Below are 11,686 nucleotides of genomic sequence, written 5' to 3'. Positions count from 1 at the left end.
TTTTTTTTTTTTTTGAGACGGAGTCTCACTCTGTCACCCAGGCTGGAGTGCAGTGGCTCAATCTTGGCTCACTGCAACCTCCACCTCCTGGGCTCAAACGATTCTCATGCCTCAGCCTCCCGAGTAGCTGGGACTACTGGTCCCCACCACCATGCCTGGCTAAGTTTTTTGTATTTTGGTAGAGATGGGGTTTCACCATGTTGCCCAGGGTGGTCTTGAACTGCTGAGCTCAAGTGATCTTCCTGCCTCGGCCTCCCAAAGTGCTAGATTACAGGTGTGAGCCACCGTGCCCGGTGGGAGTAACCTCTTTGTCATCCATACCCCTGATTAAGTTTTCAACCTCCTTATCCTGTGGTCCCGCCAGCCTGAAGACATAAAGCTCCCAGCCATTCCTAAGAGGACTTTGAGGAGCGCATCATATGGAGAGCAGAACGATGTAGGGAAAAAAGGGGTTACTCAGTGCCTGCCCTGGGGTCAGCAGCCAGAATGAAGGCTTTTCTCACGCAGGCCCTTGTTGGTCATGCACAGAAATATCCACATATCCTCGAGTCCCCCTGGAACTTTGGTCTTCCTACAATTGTTTGGGGACCTGGGTAGCTTCCAATATTCACGACTCCCCCTTGATCTTCACCCTGCATGGGACTGACAACACCAATTGACAATCAGAGGTCCCCCAGAAGTGAAGTCTCAGAATGGAAACCGAGCCCAGGGCCAGGCTGCACCCCAGCCCATGTCTCCGCCGGGGTGCATCGGGCCCAAACCAAGGTCTGGTCCCAGCCCAGGGCTTTTTCAGTTTTGTTTTTGTTTTTGTTTCTGTTTTTTTTTTTTTTTTTTTTTTGAGACGGAGTCTTGCCCTGTCACCCAGGCTGGAGTACTAATAGCGCTATCTCGGCTCATGGCAACCTCCACCTCCTGGATTCAAGAAATTCTCCTGCCTTAGCCTCCTGAGTACCTGTGATTACGAGCATCCACCACCACGCCTGGCTAATTTTTTTGTATTTTCAAGTAGAGGTGGGGTTTCACCATGTTGGTCAGGCTGATCTCGAACTCCGGACCTCAGGTGATCTGCCTGTCTCGGCCTCCCAAAGTGCTGGGATTCGAGGTGTGAGCCACCTCGCCTGGCTGGCTTTTTCCTAAACACAGAGCTATTGCAGCCTCCTTGATCAATTCTTTATTTTTTTTAGAGACAAGGTCTTGCTCTGTCACCCAGGCTGGAGTGCAGTGGCATGTCCATAGCTCACTGTAACCTCGAACTCCTGGGCTTAAGAGATTCTCCCCCCGGCCGGGCGCGGTGGCTCAAGCCTGTAATCCCAGCACTTTGGGAGGCCGAGGCGGATGGATCACGAGGTCAGGAGATCGAGACCATCCTGGCTAACATGGTGAAACCCCGTCTCTACTAAAAATACAAAAAACTAGCCGGGCGTGGTGGCGGGCGCCTGTAGTCCCAGCTACTTGGAGGCTGAGGCAGGAGAATGGCGTGAACCCGGGAGGCGGAGCTTGCAGTGAGCCGAGATCGCGCCACTGCACTCCAGCCTGGGTGACACAGCGAGACTCCGTCTCAAAAAAAAAAAAAAAAAAAGAGAGATTCTCCCGCCTTAGCCTCCCAAGTAGCTCTGACTGCAGGCACCACCAGGCCCAGATAATTTTTTATTTTTAGTAGAGCCAGGGTCTCGCTATGTTGCCCAGGCTGAGTGCAGTGGTATGATCATAGCTCACAGCAGCCTCAACCTCCTGCCTCAGCTTCCTGAGTAGCTGGGACTATAAGCACATGCCACCATGCCCAGAAATTTTTTTTTCTTTGAGACGGAGTTTCACTCTTGTTGCCCAGGCTGGATTTCAATGACACGATCTTGGCTCACTGCAACCTCTACTTCCCAAGTTCAAGAGATTCTCCTGCCTCAGTCTCCCAAGTAGCTGGGACTAGAGGTACCCGCCACCATGTCTCGCTAATTTTTGTATTTTTGGTAGAGACAGGTTTTCACCGTGTTGGTCAGGCTGTTCTCGAACTCCTGACCTCAGGTGAACCACCTGCCTCAGCCTCCCAAAGTGCTGGGATTATAGGTGTGAGCCACTGCGCCCAGCCCTAGCTAATTTTTAAAAACGTTTTTGGTAAAGATGGGAACTCACCATGTTGCTTAGGTTGGTCTTGAACTCCTGGCCTCAAGCAATCTTCCCGATTCAGCCTCCCAAAGAGCTGGGATTACAGGCATGAGCCACTGTGTCCGGCCTTGATTCATTCTTTAATCCCAGTCCCTCCTGGCAGGCTCTGCACCCTTGTTCAGTCCTGGGGCAGGGGGCGGGGAGGGGGAAGGCTTCCTTCTACCAGAGTCTGCTGTTGATACCGTTACTGTCATCCTAGGCTGGGCAGCCGCTGTACCCAGCTGAGAAGAAGGGCGGGAGGGGTTGTTTTGCTCTAGGAACCCTGGCCAGAGGGAGTCTGTTTTTCCCAGGGTCCCCAGCCGTGCTCTTTTCTCCCTGGGTTGAGAGTAGGGAGCCCTGGCTGGACACTTGCTTTTGGTTTGCAGGCCAGCCAGGGAGGCTCTCCCACCCTCGTGCTCCTGCCCGAGGCCATCCCACGAGTCTGTTATTGATCCAGAGCCATCCCTTCTCAGCCAAGCCAGGGATTCCCGGCACTTGTCATACTGCCAACTCTCCCAGCACCAACTGGCGGTTGGCAGAGCTATCTCTTGTAAGCAGCCCGCGAAAATATGGCTCGTCCTTGAGAGGCACAGTTAGATGGGCTCGGCGAGGTCCAAAGTCACCTGGCGAGTTGGAAAGCGAAAGAGAACCAGAGGTCTCGACCAGGAGGAGCGTGCCAGGAATGGAGTGATCTCTGCTTGTGCATGGGTCTCCATCCCTGGGTTCCTCAGCACTGGCACCCAGGGCATTGGTTGATGGGTAGAACAGTGCACCCTTTGGGGTGGAGTGCACACACCCCGCTCCGCCTCTAGCCAGACCTGCCGGGTGACTCTGGCCAAATGCAGTCCTGGTTGGGCCTCAAGTTCCCCTCTGTAAGCTGAGGGGTTGGGCCAGCCAGTTTCTGGGAAAGGTACCTGCCCAAACAAATGAGTTCACTGAGGCATGGAGGGAACACCTTTTCTTTTTCTTTTTTTTTTTTTTTGAGACGGAGTCTCGCTCTGTTGCCCAGGCTGGAGTGCAATGACATAATCTCGGCTCACTGCAACCTCTCCCTCCCAGGTTCAAGCGATTCTTCTGCCTCAGCCTCCTGAGTAGCTGCGACTACAGGCATGTACCACCATGCCTGGCCATATTGGCCAGGCTGGTCTCGAACTCCTGATCTCATGATCCACCTGCCTTGGCCTCCCAAAGTGCTGGAATTACAGGCGTGAGCCACCGCACCCAGCGGGGAACACCTTTTCTTTTCTCTTTAAAAAATTTTGTTTGTTTGATACAAGGTCTTGCTCTGTCGCCCAGGCTGTAGTGCAGTGGTGTGATCGTAACTCACTGCAGCCTTGAACTCTTGGGCTCAGGTGATCCTCCTGCAGGTGCACACCACCACATCTGGCTTTTTTTTTTTTTTTTTTTTTGCAGAGATGGGGTCTCACTATGTTGCCCAGGCTGCTCTCTAACTCCTGGTGTCAAGCAAATCTCCCGCCTCGGCCTCTCCAAGTGCTCGGATTACAGGTGTGAGCCCGTGCGCCCAGCCTGCAGTGCCTTTCTCTAATTTGCACTAGACATTTACAGAACAGGGACAGTTTTTGTTTGTTTGTTTGTTTTTTGTTTTTTTCTGAGAGAAAGTCTTGCTCTGTCAGCCAGGCTGGAATGTAGTGGCCTGATCTCAGCTCACTGCAACCTCTGAGTAGCTGGGATTACAGGTGCGCGTCACCACACCCGGCTAATTTTTGTATTTTTAGTAGAGATGGGGTTTTGCCATGTTGGCCAGGCTGGTCTCGAACTCCTGACCTCGGGTGATCCGCCCCCTTCAGCCTCCCAAAGTGTTGGGATTCCAGGGGTGAGCCACCATGCCCAGCCAGATCAGGCACACTTATAGCTGTGATGCTGTTCCCCACCCATCCCCCATTGCCTTGATGTGCCCTCCATGCCCAGGGGAGCTACACTCAGAGATCTCCCCATATTCCCTGGGGGCAACTTCCCTGGGAGGGCAGTATGAGCTTAGCTCGCATATCAGGGATTCTGAGCTTTGAGGGCCAGTGACAGACTGGCTGAGACCAGCCCAGCCTCACCCACATCCCTCTGCTATTCTGCTTCTTCCCTCCCCTCCCTCCCCTGCCAACCCCTGACCTCTGGCACTGTCACAACCCCCCAGGTCCTGGTATGTGCATGTGGGAAGGGTGGGGAGGTGTATAGGGGGCCAGACTGATCCCTGCCCTGCCCTGCCCTGGGCTCTGCCAGGGTGGCACAGGGCTTGTGTGGTCTGGGGCTCTGTCCCTGGGCTGGAGCTCCAGTTCCCCCAACCCTCCTGTCCCTCCTCCTCTCGGTGGCTCTCCCCATCACCAAGAGGCTCTTTGGACCCAGCTCTGGGGTCTCCTGTCACCTTTCTGTGGGCAGCTTTTGCTTGTCTCTCCACCCTTTCGATGGAGCAGTTAAAAGCTGCACCTGCCAAACCCTGAGTTGATTCTATAGCTGGAGTGATGATGGCGCCTGGAAATAATTCACTCCTGGGCAGCCAGGGGCTGCCTGATCTTACAGACTGTGAGGTCAGCAAGCCCCAGACAACATCCCTCCTGGGGTGGAGGGGCAGTTCCAGGCCTCTACAGGCCTGTCCTGCCTTTTTGTTTGTTTGTTTGAGATCTTATCTCACTCTGTTGCTCAGTCTGGAGCGCAGTGGTGCAATCTCGGCTCACTGCAACCTCCGCCTCCCGGGTTCAGGCAATTCTCCTGTCTCAGAATTTGAGACCAGCCTGGCCAACATGGAGAAAGCCTGACTCTACTAAAAATACAAAAATTAGCCAGGCGTGGTGACAGGTGCCTGTAATCCCAGCTGTTCAGGAGGCTGAGGCGTGAGAATCACTTGAACCCAGGAGGCAGAGGTTGCAGGGAGCTGAGATTGCGCCACTGCACTCCAGCCTGGGTGACAGAGTGAGACTCCATCTCAAAAAAAAAAAAAAAAAAAAGAAAGAAAGAAAGAAAGAAAAGGCAGGACAGGCCTGGAGAGGCCCGGAATTGCCCCTCCACCCCAGAAGCAGCACAAAGACTCCACAAATCTCCTAACATCCAGCAGAGACCCCCAGATCTGGGCCAGCCTGCCCTGTCCTGCCAGCCAGAACCCACTATGCCCAGAGGTGCTGCCCCAGGCTCACATCATCTGAGCTGAGCCCTGGATCGAGGGCTGGGACCTGCTGTGACTCCCCACCCTGCTCCAGATGTGGGTCTCTGGACAGGAAACCCACGAGGGAGTAGACGTAAAAAGGCTGGGCCGGGTGCAGGGGCTCACTCCTGTAATCCCAGCACTTTGAGAGGCCAATGCAGGAGGATGGCTTGAGCTCAGGAGTTTGAGACCAGCCTGGGCAACATAGCGAGACTCCATGTCTACCAAAAAAGAAAAAAAAAAAGTAGCCAGGCTTGTGGTGTGCTCCTGGAGATGCCTTGAGCCCGGGAGTTCCAGGCTGCAACACTTTGGCGTGGTGCACCAAGATCTCACTACTCCACGCCAGCCCGTGTGACAGTGGGAGACTGTCTCTAAAAAAGAAGCTGGGGCCGGACGCGATGGCTCACGCCTGTAATCCCAGCACTTTGGGAGGCTGAGGCGCCGGGCAGATCACCTGAGGTTGGGAGTTTGAGACCAGCCTGACCAACATAGAAAAACTCTGTCTCTACCAAAAATACAAAAATTAGCCGGGTATGGTGGTGCACGCCTATAATCCCAGCTACTCGGGAGGCTGAGGCAGGAGAATCACTTGAATCCGGGAGGCAGAGGTTGCAGTGAGCCGAGATCACACCATTGCACTCCAGCCTGGGCAACAAGAGCAAAATTCAGTCTCAAAAAAAAAAAAAAAAAAAAAAAAAAAAAAGGCAGCAGCAAGGTGGTGTGGGGTGATATTGGGGGTAGTGTGGACATGCTCCAGGCCCTCGCCTGCAGGGTACCACCACCCTTCTTAGGGAACCTGGCAAAGTCAGGCTGTGGGCTGAGAAAACAACATGGGAGTCTTTTTTGTTTTGTTTTTTTTTTTTTTTTTGAGACGGAGTCTCGCTCTGTCACCCAGGCTGGAGTGCAGTGGCCGGATCTCAGCTGGCTGCAAGCTCCACCTCCCGGGTCTACGCCATTCTCCTGCCTCAGCCTCCGGAGTAACTGGGACTACAGGCGCCCACCACCTCGCCCGGCTAGTTTTTTGTATTTTTTTTTTTTTTGGTAGAGACGGGGTTTCACCGTGTTAGCCAGGCTGGTCTCGATCTCCTAACCTCATGATCCGCCCGTCTCCGCCTCCCAAAGTGCTGGGATTACAGGCTTGAGCCACCGCGCCCGGCCGGGAGTCTTTTTTTTTTTTTTGAGACAGAGTCTCGCTCTGTCGCCCAGGCTGGAGTCAGTGGCGGCGCAATCTCGGCTCACGGCAAGCTCCGCCTCGAACATGGGAATATTTTGCTACAGCCTCAGACTCTGGGTCCCTCAAAAATTTAAGGACCTTGGGACTGAGCTCCAAAGCTCCCATCTGCTTTTTTTGTTTTCAGACGGAGTTTTGCTCTGTCTCCCAAGCTGGAGGGCGGTGGCATGATCTTGGCTCACTGCAACCTCTGCCTCCCGGGTTCAAGCGATTTCCCTGCCTCAGCCTCCTGGGATTACAGGCACCCGCCACCACATCCGGCTAATTTTTATACTTTTAGTAGAGACGGGGTTTCACCATGTTGGCCAGGCTGTCTCAAATTCCTGGCCTCAAGTAATCCACCCACCTCGGCCTCCCAAAGTGCTGAGATTATAGGTGTGAGCCACCACGCCTGGTCCCCCATCTGCTTTCTATCTCCACTACTTCCCCTGGGCCTGGTTAGAGGGTGGCAGCTAGGGCAAGGGCAGGCAAGGGAAAGGGAGACTGGGCCCTTGGAAGCCTGACTACACCTGGAGGGAGGCCAACTGGAAATAAATACAGGCAACAAGAACTGCTGGCCCAGCCAGCAGCACAGGTCTGAGCCTGTGGGTCGGCCAGGGCACTGCCCAGTCTCCCCACCCCAAGACTCTGCGGGCTCCGTTCTCACCCCAGTTCTGCTTGCCAGTTCCCTTGTGACTGCCAACAGGGATGCCCTGGCCTCAGGGGGTGTGGCGGTGAGAGACAGATACCTCAAAGCTTGCCAGGTCCACTGCGGTGCCCTTGGGGTGTGCTCAAGTAGACGCCAAGCTTTTGACATAGTAATCCTCCCATCAGCTCTGTGGGGAAGTTCAATTACCTCTGTGCCCCTTCACCTGGGACCCAGCCTAGGTGCTCCTGGGAACGCAAACCTCAGGTGCTTCTCCTAGTTCCTCCTCCTTCCTGACCTTACAGCTTTATTGCAATCATAACCTTGCAATCATGGCTTTTTTTTTTTTTTTTTTTTTAAAGACAGGGTCTCACTCTCTCTGAGCTTTTATTTTGTTTTTTTTGAAACAGGATCTTCCTCTGTTGTCCAGGCCGGAGTGCAATGGCACGATCTTAGCTCACTGCACCCTTCAACTCCTGGGCTCAAGCGATCCTCCTGCCTCAGCCTCCTGAGTAGCTGGGACTACAGGCATGCAGTACCACCCTGGCTAATTTTTTTTATTTTTCAGAGACAGAGTCTCACTACGTTGTCCAGGCTGGTCTAGAATTCTTGGCTTCAAGCACTTCTCCTGCTTCAACCCCCCAAAGGGCTGGGATTACAGGTATAAGCCACTGCGCCCGGCCCTACAACCTCTCTTTATGAATGTGAGTCAGCCCGTGTCCAGCAACCTACATCAGTGTACCAACATGGCCCAGCACGGGGCTGGGCACACAGTACACCCTGAGTAAAGGTGACTTGTGGAAGCCAGCAAATGGCAGGTGCCTGAGGCTTCCTTCCACAAATACCAGGGTCTGAGCCAGTGACAGGTGGGTTACTTGGAACTTTATTTGAGAAAAGCAAGATAAACGTATCAAAAGAACACACAGGTTGAGGGTGGGGGGGCGCAGCCAGTGGCGGCAGCAGGGGTGGGCATCCCGGCTAAGGCTTTACTTGGCGGCAGTCTCGTCGGATTTCGCAGCTTCTGGGCCCCCAAGCTGGGCCCGCGACTCGAAGGTGACCGGGATGGTGATCTCGTTGGACTGTGTGGCTAGCTTGGGCATGGGGGCTTCCACAGTCAGTGTGCCCTCAGGGGACAGGGAGGAGGAGACCTGGGTAGGGTCCACACCGGGGGGCAGCCTGGACGTGCAGAGAGAGAAAGCGAGCGTTACATTACACACCGGGTGGGTCCCTGTGCCCTCCTCCCTGACCCCCGCCCCCCGCCACCCACCCACCCACCCCGATCTGGCGCCAGGACTCACGTGTATTTCCGCGTGAAGCACCGGGAGATGTAGCCATGCTCGTCCTGCCGCTCCTCGTGCTTGCCTTTTGGGGGAAGAGGGAAATCAGACTATGGGGGAGGGGACCGCCTCTCGGCCCCGCCAGGCCAGAGGCCCCACCTCCTGCTTGGAAGCAGCCAGGACTGCAGGCCGGCAGGGATTAACGGAGGGGGTTGGGGGTGGGGGCGTGCCCGCCTGTCCGGGCTCTCAGAAACTTCCGGAAAGTTCCTCGATTCAGAGTTTTGGGAGGAATGGAGCAGGGCGCCGAGCTGGGTAGTGAGCAGTGCGCAGGCGCACTTGGAGCCGCACGCACGCCCTCTCCGCGGCTAGAAACAGGGAACCCGCTTATCTGGGGATGGGGTTGTGGGTGGGGAGGGGGCTCTGTGGAAAGGTGCATTTTCTCTCTTCATTGATGGTCTTTAAAAAAATTTTTGTGGTTGCTTTTTAATTTTTTTGTAGTGGGGGGGCGTCTCGCTATGTTGCCCGGGCTAGTCTTGAACTCCTGGCCTCAAGCCATCCTCCCGTCTCGGCCTTCCAAAGCGCTGGGATTACAGAGCACAAAGCGCCCTTAGAAGCGACCTGCACTCCCAATTCCTGAGCAGGGGAATCAGGGATCCTGTTTTTCCCGGTGCTGGGCTAACATTTAACTCCCCAGGCCCCCGGGACCCCCGTTTCAACCGCACCCCCCCCAACGGCCCTGCCCGCCCCGCTAGCCTCCTCCCCTCCCCTGCAGGACAAGGGGGACTCACCGGTGATCTCCACCACGCCATCCTTGGTCTTAACCGTTAGCTCGTCCGGGGCGAAGTGGTTGACATCCAGGGACACGCGCCAGCGGTCCGCCGTGTGCCGGATCTCCGAGACCCCGCTGCTGAGCTGCCGGCTGAGCGCGCGGCTGTAGGCGGGCGCGGCCACCGCGGGGCTCTCGATCGCGGCGGGGGGCAGGGGACGCACGTAGCCTGGCCAGCTGCTGCCGCCCAACCACTGCGACCACTCTTCGGGCAGCCGGGGCAGCCCGAAGGCCTGGTCGAAGAGGCGGCTGTGCGGGTACCAGTCGCGGAAGGGGTCCCAGCTGGGGCCCCGCAGGAGCGAGAAGGGGACGCGGCGCTCGGTCATGCTGGCTGACTCTGCTCTGGACGTCTGCTCGGAGAAGTGCGGGGCGCTGGGCCCGGCTGCGCTTTTATGCGCTTCCAGTCGGGTATTTTTAGCAGGCGGTGTTTGAGGTCTCTATTAATGGCAATGACCCGTTTGAGGGCCGCCCCTCCCCATGCACTCCTCCCCTAGCGTTCAGGGGCCGTGGGCGGGGCGAAGAGGGTTCTGCCCTCATCTGGAACCTTCTCTCGTTAAGGAAAACAAATGAGTTCGAGAGCTCGAAGCTGGAGCCGTGCCACGGCAGGGCACTCGCCGGCCCTGGTGCTTAAGAGCTGCCGACTGTGACCCGTGGCCAGGGCCGTCCTTTTGTTAAGGAGGACAGAGCCAGACAGGTTGGGTTGGGGCATACAACTGAGAAGTAGCAGAGGCAGGATTGGAATCACAAGCGTGTGAGATGGAATGTGATATAAAGCAGGCTGGTGCTTGAGCCCAGGAGTTCGAGGCTACAGTGCGTTATGATCTTACCACTGCACTCTAGCCTAGGCAACAGAGCAAGGACCTGTTAAAAATTTTTTAAAAACGGGCTGGGTGCATGGCTCATGCCTGTAATCTCAGCACTTTGGGAGGCCAAGGCAGAAGGGTCCCCTGAGGCCAGGAGTTTGAGACCATTCTGGGCAACATAGTGAGACCCTACCTCTACCAAAATTTTTTTTTAAATTAGCTGGGCATGGTGTGCACGCCTGTGGCCTCAGCTACTCTGGAGGCTGAGGCAGGAGGCTCCTTTGAACGCTGGTGAGTAGAGGCTTTGGTAAACCTGGATTGCACCACTGCACTTCAGCATGGGCTACAGAGCAAAACCCTGTCTCAAAATAAGTAAATGAATAAATACAAATACAAAGATAAAGCAGTCTGGGCTGGGTGTGGTGGCTCACCCCTGTAATCCCAGCACTTTGGGAGGCTAAGGTGGGAGGATCACCAGAGGTCAGGAGTTTGAGACCAGCCTGGCCAACATGGTGAAACCTCATCTCTACTAAAATTACAAAAATTAGCTGGGTGTGGTGGCCGGTGCCTGTAATCGCAGCTGCTGGGGAGGCTGAGGCGGGAGAATTGCTTGAACCCAGAAGGCAGAGGTTGCGGTGAACTGAGATCTCACCACTGCACTCCAGCCTGGGCGGCAGAGCGAGACTCCATCTCAAAAAAAAAAAAAAAAAAAAGCAGTCTGGTAATCTGGTACTGTTGTTAGGAGTGTGGACTTTGAAGCCAGACTGCCTGAATTCACATCTTGGTTCTGTCACTAAGCAGATGAATTTGTGCAAGTTAGATTCTTTATGCCTCTGTTTCCCCATCTGGAAAATGGAGATTTTGATGATGGTAACAGTCATGCATTGCATAAAGATGTGTAGGTCAGCAAGGGACCTTATGAAGGTCCCATTAAAAAATATGAAGGTGGTCCCATAAAATTATATTATTGGCTGGGTGCAGTGGCTCACATCTGTAATCTTAGCACTTTGGGAGTCCGACGTGGGAGGGTTACTTGAAGCCAGAAGTCTGAGACAAGCCTGGGCAACACAGTGAGACCCCATCTCTACTAAAATTCAAAACAAATTAGACAGGTATGGTGGCATGGACCCGTAGTCCCAAATACTCAGGAGACTGAGGTGGACGAATCACTTGAGCTGAGGAGGTCGAGGCTGCAGTAAGTCTGATTTTGCCACTGGACTCCAGTCTGCGTGACAGAACAAGACCCTGTCTCCAAACAAACAAACAAACAAAAACAATTATATTACCGTGTTTTTACTGTATGTCTTCTATGTTTAATTAATTAATTAATTAATTAATTTAGAGGTGGAGTCTCCCTCTGTCGCCCAGGCTGGTAGTGCAATGGCCCGATCTAGGCTCACTCTAACGTCCACCTCCCGGGTTCAAGTGATTCTCCTGCCTCAGCCTCCTAAGTAGCTGGGACTACAGTGCCACGACACTGGCTAATTTTTGTATTTTTAGTAGAGATGGGGTTTCACCGTGTTGGCCAGGCTGTTCTTGAACTCCTGACCTCAAGTAATCCACCCGCCTGGGCCTCCCAAAGTGCTAGGATTACAGGCGTGAGCCACCGCGCCTGGCCATCTTCTATCTTTAGA

General features: G+C 54.6%; 1 protein-coding gene across 1 annotated transcript; it reads right to left on the bottom strand.

Moving 5' to 3' along the window:
* Positions 1-8,013: 8,013 nt before the first annotated feature.
* Positions 8,014-9,759, bottom strand: HSPB1 (heat shock protein family B (small) member 1). Its single transcript, XM_037990466.2, has 3 exons — positions 9,212-9,759; positions 8,445-8,508; positions 8,014-8,322 (listed from the first exon to the last, which is right to left on the bottom strand). The coding sequence occupies exons 1-3, from the start codon at positions 9,573-9,575 to the stop codon at positions 8,133-8,135; spliced, it is 618 nt and encodes a 205-aa protein (XP_037846394.2). The 5' UTR covers positions 9,576-9,759; the 3' UTR covers positions 8,014-8,132.
* Between the last annotated feature and the right edge of the window lie 1,927 nt (positions 9,760-11,686).

The sequence above is a fragment of the Chlorocebus sabaeus genome, chromosome 28 (assembly GCF_047675955.1).
Source record: "Chlorocebus sabaeus isolate Y175 chromosome 28, mChlSab1.0.hap1, whole genome shotgun sequence".
NCBI lineage: Eukaryota > Metazoa > Chordata > Mammalia > Primates > Cercopithecidae > Chlorocebus > Chlorocebus sabaeus.
The sequence above is the reverse complement of the archived record's forward strand: the minus strand, read 5'-3'. Positions and strand labels throughout refer to the sequence as shown.

Excerpts from the sequence above, each read along its gene's own strand:
- HSPB1 (XM_037990466.2), bottom strand. The coding sequence starts at position 9,575 with ATGACCGAGCGCCGCGTCCCCTTCTCGCTCCTGCGGGGCCCCAGCTGG. Across the intron at positions 8,509-9,211 it reads TGGCGTGGTGGAGATCACCG|GCAAGCACGAGGAGCGGCAG; the intron begins GTGAGTCCCCCT and ends TTCCCCCAAAAG. Across the intron at positions 8,323-8,444 it reads TGCTTCACGCGGAAATACAC|GCTGCCCCCCGGTGTGGACC; the intron begins GTGAGTCCTGGC and ends CTGCACGTCCAG.